We start from the raw sequence: 16744 nt of genomic DNA, 5'->3' as shown, positions 1-16744 counted from the left end.
GCCGTTTAACTCGATATTAATGACGACGTCGTGTGAACGGGTACAGCGTTAAATCGGTATATCGGCCATTAAACCGATTTAAAGTCGCAGTGTAGACCTGGCCAGAGACTCAATCTGGGCTTTCATCAGAGATTTGGATTTTACCAGCCAATTATCTAAATATAACAGATCATGAACCCCTTGAATCCTTATGGATGGTAGGTACTACTTTGGTTAGAATCTTTAAATTCACAAATCTGTGGCAAGACTGAAAGGATGGTCTCTGTACAGAAATGAACTGGCTGTTGATCAGAACTATCAACACACACAAAAAAGATATGAGGCATGGATATCTGGAGATGTGTCTAGATTGAAGACCTATGGATGCTAAAAAAGGCTCCCTTTTTTACAGCTGCTATTCAGACTCAAGCTATTCTAAATGGAATTTTTTGTTCTTCTAAAAAGCAGTTTAGCCACTTGAGATATAAGACTGCCCTGAAGCCTCTTGAACACTTTGGCACTAAAAATAGACAAAAAAAATACCTGTCTACACTTTCTCGGAGGAGCTGGATGCTCGTTTATTGCATTTGTGGGGGACGGGGAAGAATCCAACAGATAAAGTGAAAACATTTCTTAAGCTTCACAGAGGAGAGAGAAATTCTATACTAACAATGGAAATAATCTATTGTCTGATGTCTTGATTTCCCACTCAAAAAAAAAAAAAAAAGGTGGGGTGAAAGGTCATTCTGCCCCCTAATGAATAAGTAGGCTAAGGGACAATCAGAGGTTTGCATGTGCTGGAATACAGGCCTCCCAAAGATCCTCCCGGCCCAATTAGTAATTAATGTAATACGTAGACCCACAAGAATTAGATTTAAAAAATTATGTATGATCTTCTTACAAAGCCTAAAAGCCCAAGAGTCTTGCAGGGTTTTCCTTTTAGTTTTAATATTTACTGTGGGGTTTTTTTCATATCACCACCAGGAAATCTGCCTCCCTGAATGGGAGACTGATAACCCAATGTTCAGAACAGAGTTCCTGAAGACAGACACTCCATGGAAAGGGAGAAGGCAGCCTGTCAAGTTTCTTAACCTAAGAACAGGGCATTTTCCAGGGTGAATAATTATTTTTTGTCCTTCCTGTGTCTACAGGGGAACTGACTTCTGTGGTTAGGCTGAGCAGAAGGGGGCCAAGGCCAATAGCAACTGCAGAGGAAATGGCTTCACTGAAGATCTTGTTGAGATAGTTTGCCAGCTCCAGTTACAAGGCAACAAGGGATACTGTCAGATGGCAGAAGAGAGGCCAAAAACATTTGAGCATATGTGTGGTATTAGAATGGGAAGCAGCCAACACTGAGGGTTTTACCTTTTTCCTGTGGCTATTGTCAGAAGTTTGTGGAAGCCTGCTGATTTTATGAAAAAGGGAGGGAAACCCCCCATTTTAGTCTCTGCAGCAGTGTCCTGGCTCCCAGCACTTCCCAAGGCCTTCTGTATCCAATAGATGGCCATTTCAGACAGAGCAATTTTAACAACTCTCCTATTTTTCTGATAGAGGAAGGTTCTCTGTACTTGGTGGTATCTTCTGAAGCAAAAAGATTCTCCTAAGAAGAGTGCTGCTGGTCAGCTTTCGTGCCTCACAGAAGAGCAGTGACTGGATTCTGTGTGCACCAAAAGTAGTTACTGCTTATTCATCTGTTTATCAATCATTTGGTGGGATGGGGGAGAGGAATCTCATTACCTCCTGCAAAAACTAGTACTCTCTCAAAGTCCTCATATACAGCAATGCAAATTACCTCCAGTGGTTTATACAATTGAAAAGAAGCTACAGATTATTGTGCTAACTATTCTAAACATAGAAAAACAACCTAACTCTTAAGGGACATGGGGCTGGGTGGATATCACTATCCTACAATTCCAACTACAGAGAATGTCAATTTCCCTATGATGATATAGCCTCCATTGATTCAAACCTCTTGGAGACTATAGAACTAAACAGATGTCTTCCTAAAAAGGACTTTTTGGTTTTATATCTGACTAAAGCCTGAACCTATAATACGAATGAAAAAATGCACCCCCACCAATGAACTTATGAAATCGAGTAAAAGATAATTTGAAGTGGGAAATGATCACAAAACATTTTATCATTAAAATAATATAAAATAGTTTCTAAATAACTTAGACTGAATAAAATAGATAACATGGCACTATTCAATACTACATACACAGATAAAAAAGATTAAGAAAAAACAAAGGAGCTACAGGGAGCTATACATTAGTCCACTAACCCTTCACATCTGAGGACCTGGATTCAAGTCTGAACTTAGATCAAGAGTGAAAGTTTATTAGTCAAATCTCTGGATGTTCATATCACTAAACCACTAGATTTTACATGACTGGCACAGGAGTGGAATTGCAATGGTATGGTATATCTGGTATATGGGGATATTAGCTATGGGTAATTATGCACAAGTCCTGCCCATGCTATGCCTGCCTCAAACCAGCATGATGAATCACTCATTTTGAGGGAATTACATTCATTCACAATTTTTAAATATAAAACAAGAAAAATCAGAAAAGAACTGGATCCTCATCTTCAAAATAATGTACACAAAACAGATCTACTGATCTGGGACTCTTTCTGCAATGCAGTATCTATGTAGGTATTTTGGGTATTTTTAAAAGTATGCCATGACACTACATTGCCTTACTGCTCTCGTATGGCAGAACTATCTGGAGTCTGCAGATCTGCGCACATGGCTTTTATTGAACAAACTCAATTATCAAGTAGGAAATACATGAAGATAAGCATTTGGGAAGGGGTTTGGACCACTTATAGTACTTTTTCTCTCACGTAGCCTCTTTTGCAGTTTCTTCAGTTTACCTAGAAAAGGCAGCTAAATAATCTTTAAACATGTACAGACAATAGGAAACTTAAAGACTACGACAACTTCAGTGCATGCCATTATGCTTGGACTAAACACTACTTTTTGAACTAAATGTTTGTAGTAGATGGGTCACTATTAATATAAGCAATACCCCTTTTCTACATCAATCAGTAGTCATAAAGCTGCAATACAACAGGCACAGAAAATATCACTAAACTTGGGAGACTTATTCAAAGAGATTAAAGACTCCACATTACATCTCCTGTGCACTGAAAATCCTAGACACTAAGACTGCCTAAGTCTGAGTGACAGAAGGTCTGAATAACTTCTCTATGAAAGTCAGGGTCAGTTGAATGACAAAGGGCAAAGGAATTGCATACCACATTTGTGTGCCTCAACCTGACTTTAACAGGCGGTACAACCTCAACATCAGACACTGAATCAAGCTCCTGCTAAGAACTGCACTGAAGTGGGATACTTCAAAGCAATGTTCATAATCCCAAGGGGGAATCACTTCATTTGGACTACTACCCTCTTTGATACTGCAATGGAAAGAGTTACATTCTACTGAGCTGCCAATGTTAAACTGTTACCCACAAAGTAGAAGTGATCAAATGGTATCTTAAACACAAACATTTACTTAATATAAACTGGTCATATATAAAGGCTACAAGGGGGGGAAATTAAATATTTGACTAGAAAGATATGTTAAAAAAACAGCAGAATTCATGCAATCAGAAGAAAAATCTTCTGACCACCAGTTCTTTGTTACATGCTGTCTTTGGGCTACATTGTGCCATAGATGCAACTGTGAGTAAATGTTCAACACTGGGCTACACTGCCCCAGAGGGAGCTTCTAGAACCTTTATATTCAAATAGGCATAAATCCCTCCTCGAGTTTCCAGATGTGCACATAAGGCAGGGTGAGCTGCCTCTCCCTTCTATCGATAAAACAAACACCCTCAACACAACTGGGGGTGTGGCTTATGGCACCTTTACAGCTCCAGAATCCTGTTATTTATAGCAATCTCATAGATGGTCTAAGTTATGTATAATTGTCCCTGGTTCCAAGGAGGTGGGTTTCTGTTGAGACGGTTATGTTAAAATGGTAAAGGAGAGAGACTTTAAAAACAGCATTCTGCACTATTTTCCCAACCCAACACCACTGTGATCAGTGGCAGGTTGGCCAGTAGCATCAGGCCCTACCACGGATTCAAAATACTGAGGTTGGGAGCCTGTTCCCTCCCACCAGGGAAGGTATCCTTCCATGTGTGCATCTTCCACCTATTCAAAAGAAGAAAAGGCACTCAGCTGCCTCCACTGCTTCACACCCACCCAATAGGCCCTGTGGGAAGGACAGAATGAACGTTATAAGTTGCTGCCCTCTCAGCTACTGGAGGCAGGTGGCCAAGTGGGGGCACAGGAACACATGGGGACGGCGGCAGGAGGGTGGCTGAGTGGGGGCACCGAGCCACATGAGGACAGGGTGGTGCAGGGATACATGGGGATGGGGGCAGATGTGCCCGACTAAATGAAAGAGGCTAGGGGTCGGCCAGGGTCTGCACAGGGGAGGCTCCCTAACCAACTGCCCCGCCCATCAAAAAAAAAACAAACTACCTGTTCCATACCTTTCCCATCCAACAACCCTCCAAGTTCACATCCAGTCTCCGTCCCAGCAATTACTTCTCTCTCCCTCAGCTCCTCCATTACCCTGAGTCCCCACAAGCCTTTGCACTGCTTCTGAGGGATGCAGGAAATAAGTTTCTGTACTGTAGTTTAAATTAATTATTACTTAAAGTTCTGGAATAAGATGCCTAGTAAGGAATCTATTTGTCAAAACACATTTCCTGAATCTTTTTTGTTGTCTATGTCGTTACAGACCTACTTGCTGACAGGGTATTTTGAAATAAATTACCAAAATAATTAAAATTGGTGTGATTATATTGTGGTATTTTGAAAAAAAATATGCAGAATTTTAAAATACCATGCACAGAATTTTTAAACTTTTTGGCACAGAATTCCCCCAGAAGTAATACACTGACCTGTGAAAGTCACAGGTTTGGTATGTGTATGTAAAATGTACATAAGAGTTCTCTCCCCTTGTTAAGTTCTATTCCAGTCATTTATTAAGTTTTTAAACTGCACAGATTTTTCTTTGCACTCATTTTGTTACCAAATAAAAGTCTATTTGGAAAATCATTCATCTTTATTAATTCACAACAGATGCTGCAGGGTGCCTAGCAGTTTTGAAAGCATCCACTGATTCCTTAATATATATTGTGACAACTCATAGGATCAGTGACAGTGTAATAATCGTGTGTGGCAAACACCACTGTGCACTGACAGTGTTATATTCATACATAGCATCACACAAATTCCTAAGAGGCCCCAAAATAGCTGGGCCAGGTAGAGCACAGTCCATCAGAACACATTACTGTGGCTCACTGTTAAAGAGCTCTTTCAAAGCCTACCTGAGACAGATAGCTCTGTGTTAGTGCTTCTAATAGCCCTTGTGTCTGGCTTTTCAACATCAGTAGACAGCCACTCCATCTCCACTCCTGCAACAGCTTTTTCCCCTTTGCTTCAGGGATATTATAACAGGCAGCTACAACTATTGGGATTTTTTCCCCCATTGAGATCCAGTTTTGTGAGTAAACAACACCAGCATCTACCAAAAAGCACATTTAACTGTCATTCTGCCTCTAGTGAGAGGGTAGCTGAGTCTTTCCTTGGTGCTGTTTAGGCATCTGGTGTATAGCTTCATGAGCCAGGGGAGCAAGTGTACCAACGCCTGCGTAACCACAGAAAAGTAGCCCTTTCTGTTGATGCACTACGTGGCGCAAGGTTGTCTAATGCCAAAATAGGGATATGTACGCCATCTGTTGCTCCACCACAATTCAGGAACCCACTACTGCAAATCCAACCACTACGTCCTGCACATTGCTGAGTCACAGTCCTCCAAAGCAGGAGAGACACTTGCATGGCAATGGCCCCAGCAGTGGAATATCCAACTCCAGTTCCACTGACCAGTAGCAATCTAGCATTGCAAGTTTCCACTGTGCAACTGTTACTCGCTTCTCCACTGTCAGTGCAGCTCTCATCCTCGTGTCCCTGTGCTGGAGGGATGGGGTGAGCTCAGCAGACAGATCCAGGAATGTAGCCTTGTGCATCTGAAAGTTCTGCAGCCACTGCTAGTCATCACAAGCCTGCATCACAATACAATCCCACCAGTCAGCACTCGTTTCTCAGGCCCAGAAGCAGCACTTCATCTGCAGCTGCTCAGTGAATCCCACCAACCAACCTTGAATTGACTGTCACTATGTCCCACAGCAATCTGCCCTCCAAGAAATCCTCAGGTTCCCCACTGATTCAGTTCTTCTTACTTCAAATACTGGAGGATCATGCATCCTGTGATTGCAACGTTTATGACAATAGTCCCGAGCTGTAGGGGCTGTTTCTGACAGCAAAGAAGGCTATTCGGAATTTTTTTTAAAGGCAAGAAAATTCTGGCATATAGATGACATTATGGAATGGACATAGTTGCACTTGGGGAAGTTAATCCCTTGTTCCCAGTCACCCCCTGCATGACTCATTTCTCCCCCACCATATGTTGCCAAAACTTTGCAAAAGATAGTGCCCTGCACGATGGCAAGTTGAAAATTGAGATACTTACTCATGGTGCACTGCATTGTACTGTGCATCATTACAGCACTCCTGGTGAGTGCATGCAGTGCCAATACAAGGAGCCAAGTATGCAGGTGCAAAAGAGATATACTAACTGCAACAGCTTTATGCCGATGTAACTAGCACTGACCAAAGTATGTAGTGTAGACGTGGCCTTAGAAATTGCTGATGGGAGAATCTGATTGGCCCATGCAGATAAGCTTCTGCCAGGATATTAGATGCTTCTACTAGAAGCTAGAATCTCCATCATGAATTTTGTCTTCAATCTCATGCGCTCTAATATGGAATAATCCATATACTGTATTCTTCTTACAAGGAGTCAAGTCTTGAGGGAAAGGCTCTACTGCCCCTTGGTCATTTCTTTCAAGGTCATTTGATATTTCTTGTCCAGGTTGGAAAGAGGAAAAAGAATTTTGTTCGCTCTTGTCATAGCTACAAAAGCTAGGATTGCAACAGAGAAAGGAGGAGCACTGAACCATCACTGCACCACCGAAGACAGAGAATCTATCATGAGAGTAAAAGGGCATAATCAAGCCAGAAGATGTGGGGACAAGTCTGGACTATCTCCTATATTTACAAAAAACAGGCTCTCTGTCAGTCCAAAGATCTTGGACTGGCAGAGAGTTCTTCCTCAGGAGTAATGCAGAAAAAAAGATTCGGAGAACAGGTACAAATTATGGCTTAGTGAGAATAACTACGATTCAGTGGGTCATGGTATTTTCCATTCCTGAAGCATGAACACAAATAAAATAAAGAGGAAGATAATAATTACTAATCCTGAACACTTAAATAAGTCTTTGTGCAGTTAAGAAAAACTATTGTTTTACAGAAGCTCTCACTCTGTTTGTGAGCTTAACCTGGGTAGGCCATCTGCTTTGGGAATAAAGAAATGCAGCAGAATTTATATTTGTTTTCTGAAGAGAAATCTTCAGAAGGAAATGAACAGGAAAGAGAAGATGGAGGAAAATTAGGCTGTTTATATGGAATTCAAGAGACATCTACTGGCTGGTAAGACACAGTGAAGTTTTTCTTGGACCGATATATAACAAGTCCTGTTCGGATTTAAACTGCCTTGCCTACCCTATTTAACACAAGTTTGGCTATAAAATGCAAAATAAAATCACCACCACCACCACCTCAACAAAAAAATCAGGATTTTCATATGCAAACAGAAACTATATCACTAATGAAACCCTAAGCATATCATCATGAGTGATTGTTTTGAGAGATTAAGAAAAATGAAAGTAATGAACATTAAAAATAATAATTACCTCTAAGAAGGTTTAGTTTAAAAAATATTAGAAGATTATGAATTGTCTGTAACTGGAAGGGGGCCTGCAGACCAAACATTATCTCTGATTTTATCTGTGTTCACTATGTATTGTTACTACTCCTTTATAGCCTGTATACTCACGCATTACTGTAAGTATTATAATAGTAGAATAATCAGTTTAATAAATAAACTAATTTTAAGAGATTATATTTGAAAAGAAGACTACTTAAACCAAAATATTCACTACATTTTGGGTCCCTCAATTTCTAACAGACACCACTCACCACAGTTCCATCCCCTTGTGTGGCGACTTACTCCTCTCCCCTTGAGGAGGAGAACAACAACTATATAATAAAACTTGTGACGTTCTGGTCTCATGCTTTACCCTGATAAATTTACTCACAGGAGATTAACAGGCACTTAGAAATAATTTAGCTGAATTAGATACCATAGATGTAACCCTGTATATGTTTATAGTTTTAAAATCCAACACTACCTGAAAAGGAAATTTAAGTTAGTAAAAATGGTAGCTTCCAGTAGTTAATAAGGGCAGATTTGGAAGGTAATCAAGGGGCGAGGGGGATGGTTGAGGGGATGGGGAATACAGGGATAAAAAATGTTGCTAGTAGTTGGTATGTCAAGCAGACCAGCTTTGCTGTGTAATTATAAGCAGCTGTGGGAGTAATCAGGGGGCATTTATGGCCTTTTTCCTATTCAAATGTACTGCTCAAAGCAGTGTTCAAAGCCCTGGATGGGTATTTTATAAATAAATACACCCTGATGGTGCTGCATGAACATGGGAGGCTGGGTTTGTGATCACTAGAAAAACAGGTTGAAAGAAAGAAAGAAAGAAAGAAATATCCAGGTTTGCATATGGAATGGTACCAACTTCATTTGGCCATCTTGTAGCACCTAGTCACTGATCTGCTTTGGACAACAGGGTATGGTGGCTAGGCATGGACTATGTGATGTGCTCCTTTCTCAGTTATCAAGCAGCTCTGCTTCCTGTCCCCCTGTTTTTGGGCAGGGCCAGGGTTCAATTCAAGGAGCCTTTGTGAGGGGACAGATACCAGTGATCCCTTACTTCTTCCTCCCTCCCTCCCTCCCAATAACCCAACTACACTAGTGCCAAGGACAATATGGCCTGTTACAAAGCAACTGTTGTGTCCAAACTTCCCAAGCTCTTTTTGCAAACAACTAAAATGAAATAAAAATTATTTTAGAAGTTGTGTCCTCGTCTTTGTAACAAACGCTTTTTCACTAAAATGTTATGTTTTCTCTTTATATTGGGCCCTGTCCTGCAATGTTTACTCAGGTAAACCTCTCACTAAAGTCACTGCCAGCTGTGCCCAAGTGAAGACTGCAGGACTGAGACTACAGTTGCACAAGAAGATTATACTGTCCTACTCTGAGGTTGATGGGTGTTTTAATATTTATACTCAGCAAGTCTTCCCCTAGCATTGTCACTAGTTAGTCAGTGGATAAATTCCATTAGAATGGCTATATTCTCCAGACTGAAGAAAGAATGCAGCTGAAATTCAGGGTATTAATTTGACTGATACCTTAGTCAAACCGGTACTGTGTCTTATTTATGATCCAACTGTTCACAAAATAGTCTACTGTAATATGATCTAGGTAAAGTGTCATGACTTTTTTTAAATGACTACTATAACATACACTAAGTCACCTGCAACAATAACTGGTTTTTGTAGAAACACTCAGCTACTAGACTTCTCATTTTAGTCCTGAACTATAAATACAAGAGATAAAGTATTGTAAAAGAAAATTTAAATGTTATTTTATATTTCATCTAATTCTCTTCATCTTTTGATAGCCTGTCAGCTAATTCTGAAAAAAGTGATTAAATTTAAGATCAGTTACAGACACACTGTTTGGATTATTTATTTTCAGTGTGGAGTGAGCAAACAACAGATTTGTAAGGGCAGTCTATCTTTGCATTAATCTCTTTGGCTGACATGAGACTCAGACTTGCCAGGTTTTGTAACCTGTTTGTTTCGATTTCATTGTAAAGCATTGTTTAGCTGTTCTGAGAAAAAGGCCATCACATCTTATGCTAGGAACTGGTGCTGAGAACATAGACCAAAATGACCATTCTCATACCTAATTGTTTCCCTCACTCCAGTGTTCTGGTACAGGTCCAAATTCCACATAATTCTGCTTAAAGAAACATACAACATTACCTACAAAATCTAAGCCTGATGTAATTGATGCTTGAACATACCATAGCAGTTCTAGATTTGATAAACCAGTCAAATCTAAACTGGGGAGCATTGCGCACACACTGCCTTAGTTCTTCATAGACATTTTCTTTGTCAAAGCCCATCTTGTGTAACATGCATATCAAGAATCTATCTTCTTCTTCTGTGTAGTTTTTGCCTTTGTTTGTTCCATACTGAATACGCAGCTGATGAAAAGGAGCTTTATACCTTGCAATCTGAATGCAAAACAAAAATAAGACTTTTTATTGGTGGATGTACAACACTAAATTAAGGCTTTACCACTTCATTGTTACAAGCAGTATGAGTTGTTTATGACAGCAAACAATATTTTATATTTTTATTCTGCTTTTCAACCAAAAGGGTCTATAAATTTAAACCACTATTCAAACTATTCACAGGGATCACTTCCTCTCCCACTGAAAAGCAGTCAACTTTGGTGTGGAAAATACCAACACTACCCAACTGCTTTCTTTCTGCAGGGAACTGAAAGACACTTCATCCAATTTTAATGGTAGGGAGAATTTAGTACTAGAAAATTAATGGTAAGACCAATTAAAAGAACAAAAATTTCAACTGTTACTTTGGCATCCAGAGCTTTCTTGATACTGATTCTTCGTTGGATTCTTGCCTCTCCTCGTTCAATCTGAGCCATAATCCTCTCAATGTCCTGCAGTTCATTGCAACGTTCCCAAAAAACAGCTAAAGGAACAAAACATTAAATCTGTAAAATAATATTTTCATTATGTCCTTGTTTGATTGAAGAATTCTATAGCAAAACAACAGTGTAATATTAAACAATGCCAATTTTCTGTTCCGTGATATCTGAAGATTTACCAAACACTATTTCACTAGGCTATGTGAAAAACAAATTAAGACACATTCGTGTTTATCAGTATCTTTAGAGGGGAGCTACAAATAAACTGAAGTCATTGTAATTTGAGTTATTTACTTTAATTAAGTCTGTGTGGATAAAATCCTGCACAACTCAGTATATTTAAAGGGAGTACATATTTCACCAATAATAGTGGAGACAAGTCAAGACTTGTAGTCTAGTGACAGTGCAACATTCTGCCATGTGAAGGAACCAATGTTTGGTCTTTCACTTGTCCTCTGTCTTAGGTCAGCAGAGTCTAAGCATACCAACTCATTCTTGGAATCCTCTAAGTGACATCCGCAGACCCAAAACCAATTTAAATAAGCTCTGGAGAGACTCGAGTCCAGCCTTCTTTGACTATGGGAAGAACACTCAAACAAAAGATGTTAGGAGAGGTTGTCTGGTGAAATAAAATAGAAGGATGCTCAAGGAAATAAAAATAAATTATTGACCCTCTAGTTGGTAAGGCAACTCCCATCTTTTCATATGCTGTGTATTTATACTTCACTACTGTATGTTTCATTCCATGCATCTGATGAAGTGGGTTTTAGCCCACAAAAGCTTATGCCCAAATAAATTTGTTAATCTCTAAAATGCCACAAGGACTTGTCGTTTTTGCTAATACAGACTAACACAGCTACCACTCTTGAAAAACTATTTTGTACTTCGCCACAAGCACAGGGCCTGATTTAGTACATCAATTTATGTGATATTGCCATTTTGAGGAAAAATTTCAGAGCCATTGACCTGCATTTATATTTTCCTCAAAGCACTCAGTTCGCTTATTGATACTGCATATTTACTCACGTTCTGATGTTAATACCACAAATATTTATTTTTATTAATGGCTATTATAGAAGTCCAGAAAACTACTTCAAGTTACAGTCCCAATCCCGCAAACAATTGTGCATGTGCTTAACTTTACACAAAATAAAGCATGTTTCTTTGCAGGATCAGGATGTAAAACCAGCAAAAATCCTGGAATAGAATAAAAAAGAAATCACATCCATCTATATTAGTACTGAACTGAACTGAGATGTGAAAGTTTACATGTTAAATTCACCCCTGGTGTAACTCAGTGACTTCAAGAGATTTACACTAGGGATGGATCTGGCCCTCAGATTATTTTGAGATTTCATAATATGAGTGTTTTTGCTCATTGAATATTTGCATCATAGTTTGGTTTAGTCATATGTATTGTATGGGTTGAGTGATTATACTAATAATATCAGAGGGGTAGCCGTGTTAGTCTGGATCTGTAAAAGCAGCAAAGAGTCCTGTGGCACCTTATAGACTAACAGACATTTTAGAGCATGAGCTGTGATGCATCCGACGAAGCGGGTATTCACCCACGAAAGCTCATGCTCCAAAATGTCTATTAGTCTATAAGGTGCCACAGGACACTCTGCTGCTTATACTAATAGTATAAATTAAATAATCTGTTCTTTTTGGTTTGTTTCATCCAGTTCTGATATGTGAACCTACTTTGTTTACACCAATGTTGAAAATGTCCTGACTGTGGGCCAAATTCAACCCTGAAGTAAATGGGCACAATTTAATTTACTTCAACAGAACAGCCTTTGTTTACATTAGAGCTGTATTTGGCTGTCTGTTATGTCCATATACCCACAGTAGGCAATGTCAGCTCTGTAATCACTGCCAAGAAAACTGGATTCCCATACTGAAAAATAAACAAGTCAGCCCCTCGTACAGTGACACTGTCAAATGTAGATGAAGCAAGTCATGAACTAAAAATCAGCTAGTGCAGAATAAGAATACATAATCACAGCATAATCCCCCCCCCTCCCCCAGGACTTCACGTTTTCTTTTAACCTTTCACATTCTTCCAAACTCCCAACCTTGTAATTCCAAGAGTCATATGACAAAACAGAATTGTTACATCGATATGATTGTTAAAAGATATACTTGAATTTAACAAACCTGAATACTCTATGACTTCCTCTGGTGACTTTCCTTCCACCTCACGGGCAATATTATCTATATCATCACGTCCATATTTCTCATTAGCTTTAATAAACTGATTAAAGTCTCTTTTGTTCCAGTTTGTAAAACCCTGAAAGCAGAGAGATAAAGACGTCACTATCAGGTGCAGGTGGAAATATTTTGCTAGAACTCTTGTCTTAGAATGTACTATTTGCTCCAATTGTTAATGCTTCAGTACAGTGTCACATAATAATTAGAGGAGTTAATGGTCTTTCAGGATTTCCATACACTTCTATTATCCAGTGTTTATTACTCAGTCATAAAAATCTCTAGTGAGTTATTTTTGTGCATAAACCCTCATGCATCAGTAAGAACAATTTTTTTCTTACCTGTAAATGGTATTTCTCCAAAGAAACAAGCTTAATCCACATCCTAATGGATTTTCATTTAGCTCACACTTCAACAGGCACAAGCAACAAACAAAATGACAGGAGTTTGGGAAGCACTAGTCCTGGTACCCTTGAAAGTCACCTAACCAACCAAAAACTAAACCCAATAGCACTTATTTAGAATACTTACAAACTATGAATAAGACACACCTGGATGGAAACAAAAGTGTACCAAGGAAAGATCTCTGTTCTGACATGATGCAATCAAATGGAAACTCTCCATAGCACTGTCAAACAGCAAGCCAGCTATGCATTGTAGAAATGGAACCAAAACTACAAAACAGCTAATTGAGATACAGTGCACAAGATCATCCGCCAAGATGATTAATTGGTTGTTAGGACAGGGGGCAACTAAAAGAATCAAGAATAAGCAAAAAAACACAAACCTGAAGAGTGGTTTGTACTACACTGCACTTGTTTAATCAGAGAAATACCATTCACAAGTAATAAAAATTGTGGATTCTCCAACTGAACAGGCTCAGCCTACAAACTTAATGGTATCTGTATAAAAACAGTCCTATGATCATAATACAGGATTCTTTTTTAATCAATGAAGCTAGTACTGATGGCTACATCAGTAGAGGCATAAGTTTTTACCCTGCTGTACCTGATGAAGTTGTGAATAGTAAACAAAAACTGTGGCCTTGCAAATCTTTTCCAAAAAAGGTAAAAGATAAATAAAAGATACTACCTCTCCCATCTTGTCTCTCTAATATTCCAGGACCAACACAGCTACACACTGCAAACAACTGAAGCAGCATGGTTTCTCTGTCTATTAGACTGCTGCACCTTTGGTACAATATGTCCATTTCTCTACAGAGGAAGAGTTTCTAGATTATACAACTACAACTCTATCAGACAAGTTCTCCTCCTCAATAATTAATCGTCAGTACGCCAAATCATAAGAACCAGCATTCAGATATCAGGGAACGGGTCTCATCCAATGACAGTGTCAGGTACCTGCAGAAGCCAAACCTATCCACTGACATTTGGTTAAGATGAATGAGATTTTAGACCATGTCTTATCTGGCTATGTGATAACATTTGCCTGTCCTGTGTGACTTTTTTTTTTTTTTTAAATATCTTTGGTAAGAGTGAGTAGGGTAGAAACAGACTGGAAACCTGCAGGACTGGGAATGCATATACTATGTAAGTTGTGGTACCACTTGCAGATATTCAAGAGAATGGCAGTTGAATAAGAGAATCCACTGAGACCCAAGGACCCAAAAACCTTGGGGAAAATACACCTCACGGTTTGTGGGATTGTGATCAAAGATCACAGGGCAGTATTTTCAGAGATAGTATATATGACAGTATCTGTATAACAGCATGGTTCAAGTATGTTAATAACTAATCTTGGTCTATTATATAGTTTTTAAAAGAATGTTACACTTTCTACCTTAAATGTAACGAAGAAAAAAAAGTATCTTGTTTTAAAAAAATAAATAAATAAATAACAACCAAAAAAACGGAAGTGGGTAAAATAAGTTAACCTCTATGGGCCAAATCTAGCTTCTTTTACTCTCACAAATAGTTCCACTGATTTCATCAAGCGCACTGATGTGAATTAGACAAGCAGGATGGCCTTAATTTAATACATAATATATCAAAGGCAAATTCAATTTGAGAATGGGATAACCATGGGAGACAACAGCTAACGCCCCTAACTCAAACACAGCCCCTCCACACACATTTGAGGTTGTCAGAAGTATATACATAATGGGGGAAAACAGAAATTTCATCAACAGCTCTTCAATCCAGCAGACAAAGGTATAACAAGATTCTATGGCTGTAAATTGAAGATAGACAAATGCAGACTAGAAATAAAGTGCAATTATTTTTTCTTTTAATAGTGAGGGTAATTAACCATTGGAACAACTTGCAAAGGTTGGGGTGGATTCTCCATCACTGAACATTATAAAATCAAGATTGGATGATTTACTATAAAATATACTCTAATTCAATCTCAGCTACTGGACTTTAAACAGTAATTAATTTGTGGATTCATGGAAGACCTATAGCTTGTGTTATGTAGGAAGTCAACTAGATCATCAGAATGGTCCCTTCTGACCTTAATATATGACTACATCAAGAAATCCCAGGGAAGAGAACCAAAGGCCATCTTTTCCCAAACACAGGCATCTCTCTGATTCTAAGCGAGATCACATAAAAATCCCATGATATTTAGTCATGTGCAGAAATTAGAAAGTATCTAAAGATATTGTATATCGTGCTGAAACTCAGATATTAACTCACGGCATCACTACTGCATACTACCTAACACACAGATCAAAAGCTAGAAATCTCTGCATCGAATTCCTGAAGCACTGTCCTGGTATTTAATCAAGCAAAACTAAACACATTTTAATGACATGTTTGCTTCAGTAAGGGCTAAAGAGGCACTGAGTAAGGCAGATTTGGCCCCTGATAGGAACACAAAAGCTACAATATGAAAGGATTCTGACTTTATTTATACCACCAGAAACCCAAGTTGGAATTGCAGATAAACAGCACACACTCTGGAAGTGTATTACTTGTTTAAAAGAAATATAAAAACATGCTAAAAATGTCCTTACATTGCTTAATCTGATGATCAGTTTGGACTCTCTCTCCTCACTCTTTACCCTGTGTCTCCTATCCTCTCACCTCTTCCCTATTCTGTGGATTTGGTCTCCTTTCCCTCTCCCACACCTGATAAATTTCTAGTCAAATACAACTGACGAGACGGCTGGATAAAGCAAAGCATCATTTAAATGTCTTTAGGTAAAAGCATCACTGCATTTAGACTGGAGGAATATTTTTCATTACACCTAAACATTTTGTGCATGTGTTTTGTTTTAACTTTCATAACCTTTTAATAGTTTTGTTTTACTGTATACAATACTGAATGAAAAATGTGAACTGCAGTCTTCCATGTATATTTTAATAGTCATCTTTTGATGAAACGCCATGCACTAAATACTTCAGCTACTTTTATCATTTTACTTGTGTGAGCAGCTTCTCTTTTTCTTCAGTTTCTTCTGGAGTATGAGGTGCAGACTCATCAATCTTCTTTTGTTCCTCTTTTTGTACCTGAGCTGCATTTGGGAGGTCAGGATTCCTAGGGACCTAAGATCAGAATAAAAGGATGAGCAAGAAGTAAACGAACAGTGTTATTAAGGGTACTGTACATACTCATATCAATCTCACTTTACAATTTACTCTATAAACACAAGTTAAATTTGACAGGACTGATGCAGTCCTCACCACTGAGCATTTGTCACAAAAGGAAATGTTTCTGACGCCTTGATATGCTGGTAGAAAAAAAAAATTAAAACATGCCACATAGCTACTGGAACATTTTTTTGCAGCTGGATTTATAGTTTACAGAAATGTTGAGGTTGAAAATATTATCCTTTCAGGCAAGGTGTATATATC

The 16744-nt window shown here is 38.7% G+C and overlaps 1 protein-coding gene across 1 annotated transcript in view; it reads right to left on the bottom strand.

The window, feature by feature from the left end:
* The window catches only part of SMARCA1 (SNF2 related chromatin remodeling ATPase 1), a 76829-nt gene that overhangs the window by 4701 nt on the left and 55384 nt on the right, over positions 1-16744 (bottom strand). Inside the window, exons 19-22 of the mRNA XM_032788226.2 lie at positions 16313-16435; positions 12876-13008; positions 10641-10759; positions 10063-10275 (exon numbers count right to left, since the gene is read on the bottom strand). Of these exons, the coding sequence (XP_032644117.1) occupies positions 10063-10275; positions 10641-10759; positions 12876-13008; positions 16313-16435 (588 nt within the window). The remainder of the gene's footprint in view (positions 1-10062; positions 10276-10640; positions 10760-12875; positions 13009-16312; positions 16436-16744) is intronic.

This window comes from Chelonoidis abingdonii, chromosome 8 (genome assembly GCF_003597395.2).
Source record: "Chelonoidis abingdonii isolate Lonesome George chromosome 8, CheloAbing_2.0, whole genome shotgun sequence".
Lineage (NCBI taxonomy): Eukaryota > Metazoa > Chordata > Testudines > Testudinidae > Chelonoidis > Chelonoidis abingdonii.
This window is presented reverse-complemented; position numbering and strand designations above follow the sequence as displayed.